The following is a 19,097-nucleotide window of genomic DNA, read 5'->3' on the forward strand; positions in this document are numbered from 1 at the left end:
ACAGCCCACTACCTATAATGTAGGTTTTTTAAACATAAGATCATTGTCTCCCAAAACGTTGTTAGTTAATGATATCATCAGAGACAACAATCTTAACGTCATCGGTCTCAGCGAAACCTGGCTTAAACCAAACGACTTTTTTGCGCTAAATGAAGCATGTCCTCCTAACTTTACACATGCGCATATTGCCCGTCCGCTTAAAAGGGGTGGGGGGGTCGCACTAATATACAACGAAAACTTTAACCTTAGTCCTAATATAAATAATAAATATAAATCGTTTGAGGTGCTTACTATGAGGTCTGTCACACCGCTGCCTCTACACCTGGCTGTTATCTACCGCCCCCCAGGGCCCTGTTCGGACTTTATCAATGAATTCTCAGAGTTCGTTGCTGATCTAGTGACACACGCCGATAATATAATCATAATGGGGGACTTTAATATCCACATGAATACCCCATCGGACCCACCGTGCGTAGCGCTCCAGAGTATAATTGATAGCTGTGGTCTCACACAAATAATAAATGAACCCACGCATCGCAACGGTAATACGATAGACCTAGTGCTTGTCAGGGGTATCACCGCTTCCAAAGTTACGATACTCCCGTATACTAAAGTATTGTCCGATCATTACCTTATAAAATTCGAGGTTCAGACGCATGTTCGTCAAACTAATAATAATAATAACTGCTATAGCAGCCGCAACATTAATACGGCCACAACGACAACTCTTGCTGACCTACTGCCCTCGGTAATGGCACCATTCCCAAAGTATGTGGGCTCTATTGATAACCTCACTAACAACTTTAACGACGCCCTGCGCGAAACCATTGATAACATAGCACCGCTAAAGTTAAAAAAGGCTCCAAAAAAGCGCACCCCGTGGTTTACAGAAGAAACTAGAGCTCAGAAATTATTATGCAGAAAGCTGGAACGCAAATGGCGCACGACTAAACTTGAGGTGCACCATCAAGCATGGAGTGATGGTTTAATAACTTATAAACGCATGCTTACCTTAGCTAAAGCTAATTATTACTCAAATCTCATCCACCATAATAAAAACGATCCTAAATTTTTGTTTAGTACGGTAGCATCGCTAACCCAACAAGGGACTCCTTCCAGTAGCTCCACCCACTCAGCTGATGACTTTATGCAATTCTTTAGTAAGAAAATTGAAATCATTAGAAAGGAGATTAAAGACAATGCGTCCCAGCTACAACGGGGTTCTATTAACACTGACACGATTGTATATACGGCGGATACTGCCCTCCAAAATAGTTTCTCTCGTTTTGAGGAAATAACATTAGAGGAATTGTTACAACGTGTAAATGGAATAAAACAAACAACATGTTTACTTGACCCTCTTCCTGGGAAACTGATCAAGGAGCTCTTTGTATTATTAGGTCCATCAGTGCTAAATATTATAAACTTATCACTTTCCTCGGGCACTGTTCCCCTAGCATTCAAAAAAGCGGTTATTCATCCTCTTCTTAAAAGACCTAACCTCGATCCTGACCTCATGGTAAACTACCGACCGGTGTCTCACCTTCCCTTTATTTCAAAAATCCTCGAAAAAATTGTTGCGGAGCAGTTAAATGAACACTTAGCGTCTAACAATCTATGTGAAACCTTTCAATCCGGTTTCAGGGCAAATCACTCGACGGAGACAGCCCTCGCAAAAATGACTAATGATCTATTGCTAACGATGGATTCTGATGCGTCATCTATGTTGCTGCTCCTCGATCTTAGCGCTGCTTTCGATACCGTCGATCATAATATTTTATTAGAACGTATCAAAACACGAATCGGTATGTCAGACTTAGCCCTGTCTTGGTTTAACTCTTATCTTACTGATAGGATGCAGTGTGTCTCCCATAACAATGTGACCTCGGACTACGTTAAGGTAACGTGTGGAGTTCCCCAGGGTTCGGTCCTTGGCCCTGCACTCTTCAGCATCTACATGCTGCCGCTAGGTGACATCATACGCAAATACGGTGTTAGCTTTCACTGTTATGCTGATGACACCCAACTCTACATGCCCCTAAAGCTGACCAACACGCCGGATTGTAGTCAGCTGGAGGCGTGTCTTAACCCTTAGATGCACGAGTGACTGGACCCTACACTCTTCCACAAGTGGGTCAAAAATGACCCATGTTAGAATCAACGTGTTTTCATGCCATTTGTTGTCATTTTGGTGAAGAATAATCACTTGTATAATATTTTGTAATATATTTAGGACCACACAAGAATGATTTCATGTTTGAAATATCTTTATTCTTCACTTTTCTTCTTCACAATTTAAAACAAAATTACCCAGAACAGCAGTAGAAAACATGTGAACATCCATTGTGTGTGCATGTGTGTATGTATGTCCAGTCATTGACAGTTCCTCTTTCTTTTGCCTGTTTTGCCTTGTCTCATCATTGTATGCAGTTCAGACAAACTACCTGTTTCTGGCTGCGATCATTGCACACAGGTACATTGCATTTCCCACAACTGTTGTTAACTTTGCGATCTTTGTTACTTGGGCAGATCTGACACCTCTTTCTCTTTGGTTGGCCCTGTCTGCTTCTCTCCTGTGGCTGGATTTTGGCTTTTGTCACCCCACACCTTTCCATTGCTTCAATAATCGGGGTTTGCAGTTGGGGGCAGCCTTCCAGTCGACTCCTCATGTGTGGGGTGACAAGCTCCTTTGACAGCTCTTTGAGGAAGATCCGTCGTGCATTGGTGATGCCGCTCTTGAAATCTGGGTGCTGAGCCGTGAAAAAGGTGTAGGAATTCAGGGTGGCGATGTCAATTATGTTGTACCACAACACCATGGGCCACCTCTGTGTTTGGCGCTTGCAGGTGTAGGTTCCAACCATCTGGTCAGTGGTGTCTACACCTCCTTTCGTCTTGTTGTAAAATGTGATCACTTCTGTTTTTTTCTTTCTGCTATTTTCATCCACTACTTTGTCGTGGTGCATCGTGCTCAGGAGCACAACAGCTTTTGCTTTCTTTCTGACATAGCTGACAATAGTAAGGCTGTTGTTGAATCCAAACTCTGTGCTGTGAACCTCCCTGGACTTGGAAGGCTTCATCAGAGGAGAGATGTCTGGCTTGTTCAGACGTAGAGTCCCCACAATAGTGAGATCCTTCTCTAGAAGATGCTGTGCAAGAGGCACACTGGTGAAAAAGTTATCCATTGTGATGTTGCGACCTGTGTTTCTAAATCTACCACACAACTGCTTGACAATGTTTTCCCCCATATTCTTCTGAACTTCTTCACCTGGTTGTCTCCCTGTGTAAACTATACCATTTATTGCATAGGGGATGCGTGCATCACAAACCCAGAAGATCTTTAGGCCATACTTGGCGGACTTGCTTGGCATGTACTGTAAGAACTTGCACCTACCCCTGAATGGCACAAGCTGTTCGTCCACAGTGACACAATCACTGGGGATGAATCGCTGTCTGCAGTTGACCAGGAACAGGTCCCATACATAGCGGAAGGCTGCCATATGGTCTGTTTCCAGTCGGAAGGCTCTGGTCCTCTTATCATCGAAGCGCAAGGTACGGCGAATGTCTTCAAATCTTCCAACAGCCATAGTGGCCTTGTACATGGGATTATGTAGAGGACTCCCAAAAAGCTCACGGACTGAAACATCCCAGTTCTTCTCACTTCCTGCAAGCAGGGTCAATCCAATGAAGGCCATGAATTCATCTTTAGTGATATTTGTCCATTCTTTTCTTCTAGCTGTTGCTACTCTCCGTCCTTCCAAGTTTGTGCACTTCATCACCTCTTGTATTATATCATCAGTGATAAAGAGCTCCCATGCATCTTTTGGTGAGACAGTGATGCTAAGCCCTTCTGCAGGCCCTGACCGACTTCTGATGATATTGTGGCTCTGTGTTCTACCCTGGGTGGGAGGTAACTCGCTCCAGTAAGAGCCCTTCCGACTCATTCTGTTGGAAATGATATTTTGTTCTTCAGAGGACACCGAAGAGGAATCTTCTGAGTCAGATTGATCCTGTTCAGTTGGATTTCCAGGTGGACGACTGCCACTGCCACCTGGACAATTGTCTGGGTCCTCATCATCAGAAATTTCAGACTCTGAGTCCAACCCCGTTACTGCCTCTCCATCATCCAGCATCTGTAGGACCATTTCAACTGTGTATCTAGCAGCCATGACACCTTGATGAAGAAACATGAGAGTAATATTTTCAATAGACCAATATGTAGCACTCACTTACACACACATACACACTAGTTTTAGCTAGTTATAAACTAGGCTAATCCGTTGATAAATAAAAGCAGTGAATAAGTCATGAAAGACACACACACACACACAATACTGTATGACAATAATACTTACATGTATCAGCTCTTGCTGTGTAAAATAGTCTTCCTGAAGGGTCAAACTTCTGATATAGTCCGTGTGGTCCACAATTTATTTATTCCAGACAGCCACAGCTGATAAAAATTGAAGGTTCCCATTGGATTCCAAAGAAAATGCATGCGGGTCATTTGTGACCCACTTATGGAAGCTTGGGGTAGTAGTACAAAAACTAAAATTTCTTAAAATTTTTAAAAGGTAAGTTAGAAATGTAAATGGAATTATGTCAAAAACATGTTTTTTGAGGAATACCTGGAATATGAAATGTTAAAAAATTTTCATTACAAAGATATTTCAAGAAAACAACCTCACCGGGTCATTTTTGACCCACTTATGCATCTAAGGGTTGATGAAATTAAACAATGGATGTCCGCTAACTTTTTGCAACTCAACGCCAAAAAAACGGAAATGCTGATTATCGGTCCTGCTAGACACCGAACTCTATTTAATAATACAACTCTAACATTTGACAACCAAACAATTAAACAAGGCGACACGGTAAAGAATCTGGGTATTATCTTCGACCCAACTCTCTCCTTTGAGGCACACATTAAAAGCGTTACTAAAACGGCCTTCTTTCATCTCCGTAATATCGCTAAAATTCGCTCCATTCTGTCCACTAAAGACGCTGAGATCATTATCCATGCGTTTGTTACGTCTCGCCTCGACTACTGTAACGTATTATTTTCGGGTCTCCCCATGTCTAGCATTAAAAGATTACAGTTGGTACAAAATGCGGCTGCTAGACTTTTGACAAGAACAAGAAAGTTTGATCACATTACGCCTGTACTGTATATACCTTTATATACATATATACATACATATATACCTATACTGTATATACCTTTATATACATATATACATACATATATACCTATACTGGCTCACCTGCACTGGCTTCCTGTGCGCTTAAGATGTGACTTTAAGGTTTTACTACTTACGTATAAAATACTACACGGTCTAGCTCCATCCTATCTTGCCGATTGTATTGTACCATATGTCCCGGCAAGAAATCTGCGTTCAAAGGACTCCGGCTTGTTAGTGATCCCCAAAGCCCCAAAAAAGTCTGCGGGCTATAGAGCGTTTTCCGTTCGGGCTCCAGTACTCTGGAATGCCCTCCCGGTAACAGTTCGAGATACCACCTCAGTAGAAGCATTTAAGTCTCACCTTAAAACTCATTTGTATACTGTAGCCTTTAAATAGACTCCCTTTTTAGACCAGTTGATCTGCTGTTTCTTTTCTTTTTCTTCTATGTCCCACTCTCCCCTGTGGAGGGGGTCCGGTCCGATCCGGTGGCCATGTACTGCTTGCCTGTGTATCGGCTGGGGACATCTCTGCGCTGCTGATCCGCCTCCGCTTGGGATGGTTTCCTGGTGGCTCCGCTGTGAACGGGACTCTCTCTGCTGAGTTGGACCCGCTTTGGACTGGACTCTTGCGACTGTGTTGGATCCATTGTGGATTGAACTTTCACAGTATCATGTTAGACCCGCTCGACATCCATTGCTTTCCTCCTCTCTAAGGTTCTCATAGTCATTATTGTCACCGACGTCCCACTAGGTCATTATTGTCACCGATGTCCCACTGGGTGTGAATTTTCCTTGCCCTTATGTGGGCCTACCGAGGATGTCGTGGTGGTTTGTGCAGCCCTTTGAGACACTAGTGATTTAGGGCTATATAAGTAAACATTGATTGATTGATTGATTGAAATGTTGGCGAGGTGATGACCTTTCACAATAAAAGTCCATTTTGTGTCACATGGAGTCTCCCAGTTGAGTCGCAGGCTGACGGTGATGATGATGGTGGTGATGAATGATGATGTATTTTTGCAGCAGACGCATCTGGCGTATCAAACATGGCTGGCAGGAGTGAGATGAGAAGAATTAGAGAGGAAAGCAGCGTGAAATGACAAGTGGGGAATTATTGATGAGTCAGCTGATGCTGCAGGATGACACACACTCTTCAATGAAACAACACCTCTCATCGTTTCCTAAATAAATATTGATAAATATATATTAATTTCATGGAATATTTGTCAAATCTAATTATTTAATGCATTAGATTAAAAACGACATTTGATATAAAATTAATGTTGGTTTAATAAATTATTAATTGAAATATTTAGGAGTTATTCTAACAACAACAACAACAAAAAACAACATTTGTGATGAAACACCAAATTTACAGGTTTGAAAATGTTACGGCAAATTTAATTAATCATTTTTTGTTTTTAAACTGATTAAAAATTACATTTCATAAACAAATGAAAAAATATATATATTAAATCAAACCAAATCATTTTTTTCGTTTAATATAATTATAAAACGTGTTTTTTTTCTCTGAATATATTTTTTCTTTTGATACATTTTTTCTTTTAATTATGATTATTAAAAAATAACTCTTCTTTTTTTTTGTTATATTTTTCTTTTGATATATATTTTAATTATAATTATAAAAATGTATTTTCTTCTATTAATATATTTTTTCTTTTGATATATTTTTGTCTTTTAGTTATTATAAAAAGTCTTTTTTTTTGTTAATATATTTTTTCTTTTGTTATATTTCATACTTCTTTTTGATCATTAAGTTATTTCCTATACTAAGTATTACTCCATATTTTTTGTTAGATTTTCTTTCATGTTAAATAACTTCTTTTTCTAGGTAAAATAACAGCAATATTTAAAAAAAAATGTACAGCGTGATACAGCAGTTTTTGTCTGCAAATTTGATATTTTTTGTAGTATGTTAAAACTTACATTTCATGAATATAAACATTTTTTTAATATTTTAGATACAAACATCTTAGTTTCAGCAATAATTAGATATGTCACCTGTCAAAATTATTGACAAAATTTATATTTTTCATGAAGCGTCAAATTTAACAGCTTTTTTGAGAATTATGTGGCACATTTTGAAAAATCATTAAAGTACTATAATAAACAAATTAATAGTTTTATATTTTAAACATAAATATTTAAAAAAATATTTTTTATTTCATTGACTAAGATAAAAATAAAACTATAAAAACTAAAAATAGTGATGAAAGGAGGCTCACAGAGGATTGAAGAATATCTTAAATATGTCAAACATAACATGTTTAAACATCTAACAAATCTTTTCAATTAAAAAATGACTTTTTTAACATACCAGTCAACATTAAAATACTGATCTTTTGAATAATTAAAACGTGTGATGAAACACCTTATCTTAGAGGTTGAGAATTTTGGGGAGAAATTTGACAGAATTACTCAGAAATACGTCAAATAAGTCATTTAAAAAAACTTGTGCATTTTAAAACATTTAAAAAAATACATTTTATTTAAATATATTGGAAGTGTAAAAACCAACTAGTTTATTATGTTACGTGCTACTTAAGTTGAGTAAATATTACATTTGACAAAGCATTTAATTCAATAAATAAATGTAATGAATTAAAAATACAATTAAAATCGTTTGAAATCCCGAAAAATATATTAAACATTAAACATAGAAAAATAAAATGTTAAGATTAAAATCAAAGTTCATGTTTGACAACTGACTAACGGATGCGTGATAATATTTAGATATATTTTTACTGTCGTTTCGATGTGCAGTTATGGTATCACGAGAAGAAATGAAAAACTTTATTTCAGAACTTGCGTACCATAAAATACACGAAGAGTTGCTGCAGGGAATCCGAGATAAATAAGTGAAGATGAAATAAAAAATAAAAAAAAAAGAAGAAAGAGTAAACGGAGTCTTACTGTACAAACACTGGACGTGTGTCCTAGTAATGTGTCAGGTCTGCAAAGTAAATAGCAATAAATAGTAGAAACAAGGACTCTTTGGTAGAAAACAAAGAAAGTGAATATTTACACGCAACCATTTGGTGTCATTAGCAAAAAAAAAACAAACAAAAAAAAAGATCTGTTATTGTTGACGACAGAAAGTCCATTTTTCGTCTTCGGCTCTTTGTTGACGTTGAGCACGATTCGCCCGATCGGTGCGACGGCTAAAGGTGTCCGACCTGGTCTTTGCACACGCAGGCGCACTCCTCGTGGTGCTCCAAGGTCACGTCAGTCATGGACTTCTGAAGGCCTCGACCTCCACTTCTGTGCTTCAGCAGCAGAACCTGGCCACCGGCAAACACAACACATTTATCTGGACAACTTCTCGCTCAAAAGCAACGTCCACAAACTTTTGACTCTACAGAACCAATAAACGACTGGAGGATGCCTGGCGGGGTTCGGTTTGGGCGTCTAGGGTTCATTATGATGCCTTTTCATGGTCCTTAAACATATTCTCACACCGAGAGAATTGATGAAACCCAAATTTGACAACGTTTACGAATAAAGATGCCAACTGGGATACATGGTGGTTGTCGACCAGCATGCAAAGTACGAACCCCAAAACCAGTGAAGTTGTCACGTTGTGTAAATGGTAAATAAAAACAGAATAAATATTAGGTCATTTGGAATTTGATGCCTGCAACATGTTTCAAAAAAGCTGGCACAAGTGGCAAAAAAGAGTGAGAAAGCTGAGGAATGCTCGTCACAGACTTATGTGGAACATCCCACAGGTGAACAGGCTAATTGGGAACAGGTGGGTGCCATGATTGGCTATAAAAGCAGCTTCCATGAAATGCTCACTCATTCACAAACAAGGACGGGGCGAGGGTCACCACTTTGTCAACAAATGCCTGAGCAAATTGTTTAAGAACAACATTTCTCAAGCAGCTATTGCAAGGAATTTAGGGATTTTACCATTTCTGCTCCGTACTGTCATCAAAAGGTTGAGAGAATTAGAGAAATCCCTGCATGTAACATTGAATGCCCACGACCTTGGATTCCTCAGGCGCTACTGCATCAAAAAGCCACATCAGCGTGTAAAGGCTATCACCGCAAGGGCTCAGGAACACTTCAGAAAACCACTGTCAGTAACTACAGTTTGTCGCTACATCTGTAAGTGCAAGTTAAAACTCAACTTTGCAAAGCCAATGCCATTTATCAACAACACCCAGAAACGCCACCGGCTTCGCTGGGCCCGAGCTCATCTAAGATGGACTGATGCAAAGTGGAAAAATGTTCTGTGGTCTGACGAGTCCACATTTCAAAAAGTTTTTGGAAACTGTGGACGTCATGAAAGAATCATCCGGATTGTTCTAGGTGCAAAGTGTAAAAGTCAGCATGTGTGATGGTATGGGGGTGTATTAGTGCCCAAGGCATGGGTAACTTACACATCTGTGAAGGCACCATTAATGCTTTTGGAGCAACTTATGTTGTTATCATGGACGCCCCTGCTTATTTCAGCAAGACGATGCCAAGCCACGTGTTACAACAGCATGTCTTCATAGTAAAAGAGTGCGGGTACTAGACTGGCCTGCCTGTAGTCCAGACCTGTCTCCCATTGAAAATGTGTAAAGGCTAAATAAAATATGAGGCAGGAGACTGTTGAACAACTTAAGCTGTAAATCAAGCAAGAATGGGAAATAATTCCACTTCAAAAATGTGTCTCTTCAGTTCCCAATCCTTTACTGAGTGGTTTTAAAAGAAAAGGCCATGTAACACACTGGTAAAAATGCCTTTTTTGCAATGTGTTGCTGCCATTAAATTCTAAGTTCATGATTATTTGCAAAAAACAACAAAGTTTGTCAGTGTGAAGATGAAATATCTTGTCTTTGCAGTTTATTCAATTGAATATGAGTTTTATTCTCTTTTTATTTACCATTTACACATTGTGACAACTTCACTGCTTTCAGCTTTTGTATATATGACATCTTGGAGCATCTTTAATTCTAATATTCATGACTTGATCCACTTTTCCATGAAGAAAGATATGTATTTATGTGAGAAAATATGACATAAATGTATTTTGATGGCTTATTTTGCACTGCCAACAGCATCCTTTTCACCTCTGGTGCTACCAATGATCTTTTCACCTGGTGGTACTTCTTGGCGGTCCTGGCAGGCACGCACTGACAGTCGTAGCAGCGCTGCGAGCAACAGGCACAGTTTCCGCCGCAGCGCCTCACCAGGAGGCAGCTGGGCCAGAAGATGGCGTCGGTCCTCCTCAGCTCCTCGCGCAAAGACGCAGAGAAGTTCCTGGGCGTGCAGCTGTAGAGCTGAGCCTCCTCCCGCAGCAGGTTGAGGTCCACCCCTCCTGAAGAAGCAAAAACCCCATCAGAACCGGTCCGGACTGATCAGTAAAACCCGGACGCGCACCTCTGGCCTTCTTGTTGTGGATGAAGGACTTCCCCAGCACGTGCCACGTTGGTTTGTACAAGTCCTCCATGTCCAGCTGCCAGCGCTCCGGTTCCAAGTACTTCATCACCTCCTCCACGGTCCTCAGACCCGACACGGCAGCAGACAGGTCCTGGATGTCCTGCTGGGAAAGCGGCAGCACAGCTGGGGCTTCTGGAACCTGAAAGATAAACAACCACAACATCTATTATTAAACCCCTAGAATGGACTTATGCTGTCTTTAAGTTGAACTGGGGTGGTAATTATTGTTCTGACGACACCAAGTTCAAAATATATCATTAAATGAATGGATTTCCGAGGCAGTAACTTGCATGATGCGGACACGTTTGTTACTGGATGCGTTCTAATACACTTCTGCCCTCTGCATGTGTGAATAATATGCCACTATAATTATTTGATACTTGTTTATATTGACAAAAATGTTGTTTTATTGTTCAATGATTAATAAGTATGGATAGCTTGTGTGTCATTGTGTGCTTAGCTGTTGTGTAGCTGCTAGTTCCTAGTAGCCTATAGCCTAGCAATTAAATAAATTAAAATAAATCTTAATACTAATAAAAAATAAATGATTGAAAAATAGATATAATTAAAGAAAATTAAACATTTGTTGTCGTTATTTTAGGGCTGTCAAACGATTACAATATTTAATCGCATATCGTTCAAAGTTAACTGAAATGTAATCGCAATAGTCATAATAATTTAGCAAAATAGAAAACAAAATGTTCATATTAGAGGACATTTAGATGTTAACTGGCTGTCCAGCTTTGCACAAGTAAAGGATGGCTTGTATCGCACATGATATCACACACAAGTAAATACAGTGCAGGACTGCTTGTATCGCACATGATATCACAGAAAGGTAAACCACCGTTACGAAATCTATAATTAAACACCGAGAATGGACTTATGCTGTCTTTAAGTTGAACTGGGGTGGTAATTATTGTTCTGACGACACCAAGTGGTCACAATACATCATTAAATTAATGGATTTCCGAGGCAGTAATTTGCATGATGCGGACACGTTTGTTACTGGATGCGTTCTAATACACTTCTGCCTTCTGCATGTGTGAATAATATGCCACTATAATTATTTGATACTTGTTTGTATTGACAAAAATGTTGGTTTATTGTTCAATGATTAATAAGTATAGATAGCTTGTGTGTCATTGTGCGCTTAGCTGTTGTGTAGCTGCTAGCTCCTAGTAGCCTATAGCCTAACAATTAAATAAATTGAAATAAATCTTAATAATAAAAAAAATAAATGATTGAAAAATAGATATAATTAAAGAAAATAAAACAATTGTTGTCGTTATTTTAGGGCTGTCAAACAATTACAATATTTAATCGCATATCGTTCAAAGTTAACTGAAATGTAATCGCAATAGTCATAATAATTTAGCAAAATAGAAAACAAAATGTTTATATTAGAGGACATTTTGATGTTAACTGGCTGTCCAGCTTTGCACAAGTAAAGGATGGCTTGTATCGCACATGATATCACACACAAGTAAATACAGTGCAGGACTGCTTGTATTGCACATGATATCACACACAAGTAAATACAGTGCAGGTCTGTTTGTATCGCACATGATATCACACACAAGTACATACAGTGCAGGACTGCTTGTATCGCACATGATATCACACACAGGTAAACCACTGTTTATATTGACAAAAATGGTGTTTTATTGTTCAATGATAAATAAATATGGATAGCTTGTGTGTCATTGTGCGCTTAGCTGTTGTGTAGCTGATAGCTCCTAGTAGCCTATAGCCTAGCATGTTCACCTTTTGCATCAATTCACATTCCAAATTACGATTCCAAATCAAATCCTAATAAAAAATGAATGAAAAATACATATATTTTTTTAATGCCATTCATTTTGAGTTAACTATGAATGAAAAAAAATATAGAAAATATGTAAAAATGAATTTTCCTTAATAAATGCCTTATCCCTAATAACTGGTACTTTCTGCAGTTGAGTATTTCAATTTCAAATATTCAGTAACATGAGTATTAATTTTATTCCTATTAATATAATTACTCTACTAACATTATTCAGACTAATTTAAGTAATTTGTTATTATTATTGAGATAATTATTATGATTACTACAGTGATAATAATAATAATAATAACTATTTTTATTATTATTGTTGATGTTATAGTTGTTGTTATTGTTATTATTATGATAATAATAACATTAATAACAATTACCATTATTACCATAGTTATTTTTATTATTATTATTGTTTTTGTTGTTATTATGATAATAATAATACTTTTAATAATAATAACAATAATAATATTAATGTAATAATAAAAAAAATAATAATAATTCCTACTACTACTACTAATAATAATAATAATAATAATAATTATTATTATTATTATCATGACTCTTGTTACACTGCATGTGTGGCAGCAGACGTCCTGGCTACTCAGCACAAAGACTGATGCTGTTGTCTTCCCAAAATGCGACAGGAAGTTAATCCGTTGAAGCTTTCAGTCTTGTGCCGGCGTGTCGACCGCTCGCTAATCTCATGTGACTGACAGCTAGGAGGCGCCATTGTGACACAACAAAAACACAGCTTATGGAAGGAAAAAACAACAACAACATGGCAGCCTGATATTTCCTTTCAGCCTCAGGGAAAAAATACATTTTTTGTAAAGAACAGACCAAAAAAAGGTCATTATAGTGGTTAAAAGCTCTACTTAGGTCCAGATGCGTGACATTAGTTAAACACAACGTGGTAAAATGAGGTCAGGTATTTATGTTGAATAAAAATATCATACCACTAATTCATTTACAGTACTGTGTTATTTTTGTACATGCAGTACAAAAACAGCGGTGAGTCATAAGCGATGACGACATGGACCTCAAACACCAACTGCATCTGTCCTCATTTTGTCATGAAGTCATTGTTGTAAAAATAACTGATATACATGTACCAACGTCCTATGATTTTTACAAAATCTTTTTATACAGTGGTGGTCAAAAGTAAATACACATGTAAAGAACATGATGTCATGGCTGTCTTAAGTTGCCAATCATTTCTACAACTCTTATTTTGTTGTGATAGAGTGATTAGAGTACACAATTGTTGCTCACAAAAAACATTCATGAAGTTTGCTTCTTTTATAAATTTATTATGGCTCAACTGAAAATGTGAGCACATCAGACCACAGAACTTTCCTCCAGAAGGTCTTATCTTTGTCCATGTGATGTCAGACAAAACAAAAATGGAGCTGTTTGGCCACAATACCCAGCAATATGTTTGGAGGAGAAAAGGTGAGGCCTTTAATCCAAGGAACACCACACCTACCGTCAAGCATGGTGGTGGTAGTATTATGCTCTGGGCCTCTTTTGCTGCCAATGGAACTGCTGCTTTAAATGGGACAATGAAAAAGTAGGATTACCTCCAAATTGTTCAGGACAAGCTAAAATCATCAGCCTAGAGCAGGGGTGTCAAACTCAAATACAGAGTGGACCAAATTTTAAAACTGAACAAAGCCGCGGGCCAATGTTGAACAAATTAACCTTTTAACAGGGACTCAAACAAGTTTTGCAGTGAATATTAAACAAGCAAGGCTTATATAACTTTATAGTCACATGCAAAATTGAGTTTCAAATTATAATAATGATTAAAAAATAATGGCGTATCAAATAAAATTTAAATACAAATTGGGAGGGAGGAGCGGGGTTTGGTGGTAGCGGGGATTTATATTGTAGCGTCCCGGAAGAGTTAGTGCTGCAAGGGGTTCTAGGTATTTATTTTGTTGAGTTTATGTTGTGCTACGGTGCGGATGTTCTCCCGAAATGTGTTTGTCATTCTTGTTTGGTGTGGCGCATATTTGTAAAAGTGTTAAAAGTTATTTATATGGCCACCCTCAGCGTGACCCTTATGGCTTGTGTGTGTTAAAGCCGCATATATTATGTGACTGGGCCGGCACGTTGTTTGTATGGCGGAAAAGCGGACGTGACGACAGGCTGTAGAGGACGCTAAATGCAGTGCCTTCAAGGCACGCCTCCAATATTGCTGTCCGGGTGGTAATCGGGAGAAATTCGGAAGAATGGTTGTCCCGGGAGATTTTCGGGAGGGGCACTGAACTTTGGGAGTCTCACGGAAAAATCGTGAGGGTTGGCAAGTATGAGTATCAGCGGTGAATGCAGTGTTACAGAGGCATCGGCGCTGTATGATACCAGCGGGCCAGCTCTAATCTTAATTTGATATTACCTCAAGGGCCAAATGAAATTACACGGCGGGCAAAATTTGGCACCCATGGCCTAGAGGTTGGGTCTTGGGCGCAGTTGGGTGTTCCAACAGGACAATGACCCCAAACACACCTCAAAAGTGGTAAAGGAATGGCTAAATCAGGCTAGTATGAAGGTTTTAGTATGGCCTTCCCAAAGTCTTGACTTAAGGGTGTGGACAATGCTGAAGAAACAAGTCCATGTCAGAAAAGCAACACATTTAGCTGACCTGCAGCAATTTAGTGGTGAAAAATGTAAGCAGAAGCTTGTGGATGGCTACCAAAAGCGCCTTTTTGCAGTGAAACTTGCCAAGGGACATGTAAGCCTTATAGTCCAAAAAATGCGGTAATTTCTTTCGGGGTGACGCATAAAATCTGATCATTGGATACATTTATTGTTGATCTGATTGGTGCAACAAACAATCTTCGTCCAAGCACCCTAAACCTTGTATATTTAAACACGTCCGGCCTTTTTTAGTTTATTGCTACTTCAGACAAATCCACTGCCAAGTTGAACAAAGGTAAACCTCTGGATGTTGTCCGCACCTCCTCGCAGCTTCAAGCAGCAACACGTGAAGCACATCTGTGCGCTAACGAGCACTCCTCGTTAAGGAGCCCGGCGGAGATAAATAGACGGGAACGTGGGCTCTTGGCAGCGCGTTTACAGTAGCAGCAAATTATCCGCAGCCTTGGCAGAGTCCGGCAGCGCCGACTGGAAGTCATTAACAGCCTATGAATTTTGACGGCGAGATACCCCGCCAATTAGCGGGAGGGAGAAGCCGAGCAAAGCAATCCTTCAGCGGCAGAAGAAAGATTTAAGGACGAAGTGAAAGCTTGGCGCTTTTTAAAAAAATAAAAAATAAATAAAAATACACACACTGTGGCGGCTGGCACGTGTAATTGAAAGCAATTAGGAAGGACGCGTCACCTTGACAACGAAGCGCTAGTTTTCCACCTAAAACTTCCGGAAAGTAATCACATATTATTTATGAGGGTGATGGGCATAGTGGGATGCTTTATCAGTATCAGTACCAAAACGTTCGCAAACAGAGGGGTTTGAAAATCCAGGTTGCATTTTAATAGGTTTGGATTCTTTTTTCAAATTAGAAAAGTATAACGCTACTTATACCCAGAAGTGGGTAGTAACGCGCTAGATTTACTCCGTTACATCTACTTGAGTAACTTTTGGGATAAATCGTACTTCTAGGAGTAGTTTTAACGCAACACACTTTTACTTTTACTTGAGTATATTTATAGAGAAGAAACGCTACTTTTACTCCACTCCATTTATCTACATTCAGCTCGCTACTGATTTTTATGGATCTGTTGATGCACGCTTTGTTTGTTTTGGTTTGTCGGACAGACCTTCAAAGTAGGATCTATCACATGCCTGCGTTTCACCAATCAAATGCAGTCACTGGTGACGTTTGACTCCGTTTCACCAATCAAATGCAGTCACTGGTGACGTTTGACTCCGTTTCACCAATCAAACACAGCCAGGCGGTCACATGATTAATTGCACACTTTTAAATTTTAATTTTTATTTTTATTTTATATAAACCTTTATTTTATAAATTTCAACATTTATAAACAGTTGAAAATAATAATCAAATTAAGTACAAAACCAGTACAAAACAGTATAAACACCGTACAAAACAGCGCCAGGGGGTTGTAAATTCAAAGTAACTCAAATAGAATGCAAAAAAATATATATATAAAACAAAGTGCAAAGCCATAGGCTCACTCAATCTCAGTAAATAACTTAAATTTGGAACACAGCATTATCATTTTCACAGCTTTTTGGTTGTTAGAGGTAGAGTTTTAATGTACAGTTTTAAATCTTTTGTAAAGGCACAAAAAACAGGCCGGGTATTGAGAAACTTAAATTTATGAATATAAAACTTAGCCAATAATATCATGAGCTTGCAAAGGTAAAATTATTTTTCAATTTTTTTTCAATACAGTGTAAAACCAAATATATATTATTGTTTTAGTTGCTTAAGAGATATTCCTGTTGTATCTGATATTCAGCAAATAGATGTATCAGATTGTAGGTGGGTTTATTGTGTATCCTTCGCATTCATATTTCACTGTTTGTTGCATTTTTGTTGCGTTTTTGTTGATTGTAAAATATGTCGATCGAAAAGGGGTGTGACGTTCATATGTTGTCAATATTCAGTGTTTTATCGTTCATAGAAAAATGTAAAAATTCCATTACGTTTTTAAGGCGGTCCCTCATAACGTTTTGTAGCATTCAATCATACATTACTGTGAGGTTTTGTATTAATGTTCCTACAACTAGATATACTGCCCCCCTAGACACATTTTTTTCTCTAAATGTTGCCCCCAAGTCAAAATAATTTCCCAGGCCTATTCTGGAAGAAAGTTCTGTGGTCAGATGAAACAAGAATGGAGCTGTTTGGCCAAGTATGTGCTCCAATCACCCCATCACAAAAAATAAGAGTTGTAGAAATGATTGGAGACTCAAGACAGCCATGACATGATTTTTTTTACAAGTGTATGTAAACTTTTGATTGCGACTGAAGTCTTTAGGCCAGGAGTACTCAAACATGCGGCCCGCGGGCCAATTGCGGCCAGGGAGACGTTATTTTGCGGCCCGCACCTTGATATGACAATTTAATGCTAGTGCGGCCCGCGAACGGCGCTTTACAGCGTCATACTTTACTTGCCAACGCTCCCAATTTTCCCGGGAAACCCCTGAAATTCAGGGGACCCATCCTCTAGAATTCCTGTCGATTTCTCCCAACCAACAATATTCAGGGGGTGCCATGATGGCACTGTCTTTCGCGCCACCTACATCCTGCACTAACAGCGTGCAAGCCCAGGTTTAGGTCGTACCTCGCTTTTAAAGACGCTTGTAAGTTATTGCAAGACATATTTGATCAACAGCTACACTGTTACACACATGCACCACACTGTGAACCCACACCAAACAAGAATGACAAACACATTTCAGGAAAACATCCGCACCGTAACACAACATAAACACAACAGAACAAATACCCGGAACACCTAGCAGCCCTAACTCTCGGGAAAAATTTGGGAGAATGGTTGCACCGGTAGATTGTCAGGAAGTGCACTGAGATTCGGGAGTCTCCCGGAAAAAATTGTGAGGGTTGGCAAGTATGTTGCTAGGGCGGGAAAGCCATTCATAGACGGTGAATTCATTAAAAAGTGCAAGTTAGACTTTTTAAGAAATATTTTCTTGTGGCCCAGCCTCACCCAGTTTCTGCATCCTTTAGGCCCCAGGTTAATTGAGTTTGAGACCCTTGCTTTAGGCCCTGGTGCAATGTCTGTCAAAAGTTTGAGGAGAATTTGTCAGGGTTAGTTAATGTTGAACCCCATGATGCAGAGAAGGAGGCAGGCATTTGGTAAGTAAACATGATTTGATAAAGATACTGAGACAAAAACAAAACCGAAAGGGTACAAACACAAAGCGCGCACAAGGCGGATAATCAAACAAAAGGAGCTAGCCTGGGAGCAAGAAAATAACGAACAGGAGCTTAGCGTGAAAGCTAGCGGGTAGCGAACAGGCAAACAGAAGTCGTACTTGTATAATAAAAAATAAAACCGAAGCAGGGAACAAAAAACAGTAAGCTACAAAACATCTACCAAATATAGCTTACCGCTACGCTGCATTCACACGACCAGTAGGAATGACAAGTAGAAAATGACATTGACACAACAATAATCCAGCCCTGACTGGAGGAGAAAACAGGTCTTAAATAGTGGCTGGCTGATTGATCTCAGGTGTGGCCAGGTGCCAATCAGCCACAGCTGAGGGTTACACAGCACTCAGGGAGACAAACAGGAAACAGAACCAAAATAAGAGTGCTGAAAAGGAAATAAAGACAAACGCAGAGGAAAAACTAAGACATAGACCAAAACTGTTAGGGACAAGCCTGTCAGAATTTGATCTAATTCTGGTCTTTTTCCTCCCTGTCACAGAGTAAACGAGCTGAGTCAGCAGCAGATGTTATAATTCCCAATAAGAAAGTGACTTTGCATAAAGGAAGCAGGTGGAAGATGTGATTGCACCGATCTAGCGGGAGTCAGAAAGCATTCCAGGTCGGATGAGCACGGCGGCCAAAGAGCGTGCGTTTATTTCTGCCGGCTGAAATGACAGATTAATGGGGAAATTGCCTATTAGGATGCATCTGGATAACAATCTCGCCTTTGTCATGCACTCCCAAAGCACTTCCTGGCTTCCACC

General features: G+C 39.1%; 2 protein-coding genes across 3 annotated transcripts in view; both read right to left on the bottom strand.

Annotated features, from left to right (window-relative positions):
* Positions 1 to 2,417: 2,417 nt before the first annotated feature.
* On the bottom strand, positions 2,418 to 4,166 carry LOC133546070 (piggyBac transposable element-derived protein 4-like). The gene has a single exon (XM_061891901.1). It carries the CDS (start codon positions 4,164 to 4,166, stop codon positions 2,418 to 2,420), a length of 1,749 nt encoding a protein of 582 aa, XP_061747885.1.
* A 3,813-nt stretch (positions 4,167 to 7,979) lies between these two features.
* The window catches only part of pdgfc (platelet derived growth factor c), an 83,742-nt gene continuing 72,624 nt past the window's right edge, over positions 7,980 to 19,097 (bottom strand). For both annotated transcript variants that reach the window (XM_061891696.1, XM_061891695.1), the window contains exons 4-6: positions 10,571 to 10,769; positions 10,288 to 10,508; positions 7,980 to 8,481 (exon numbers count right to left, since the gene is read on the bottom strand). In XM_061891696.1, coding sequence (XP_061747680.1) covers positions 8,362 to 8,481; positions 10,288 to 10,508; positions 10,571 to 10,769 — 540 coding nt within the window. In that variant the 3' untranslated portion in view covers positions 7,980 to 8,361. The remainder of the gene's footprint in view (positions 8,482 to 10,287; positions 10,509 to 10,570; positions 10,770 to 19,097) is intronic.

The sequence above is a fragment of the Nerophis ophidion genome, linkage group LG29 (assembly GCF_033978795.1).
Source record: "Nerophis ophidion isolate RoL-2023_Sa linkage group LG29, RoL_Noph_v1.0, whole genome shotgun sequence".
NCBI classification, from domain to species: domain Eukaryota; kingdom Metazoa; phylum Chordata; class Actinopteri; order Syngnathiformes; family Syngnathidae; genus Nerophis; species Nerophis ophidion.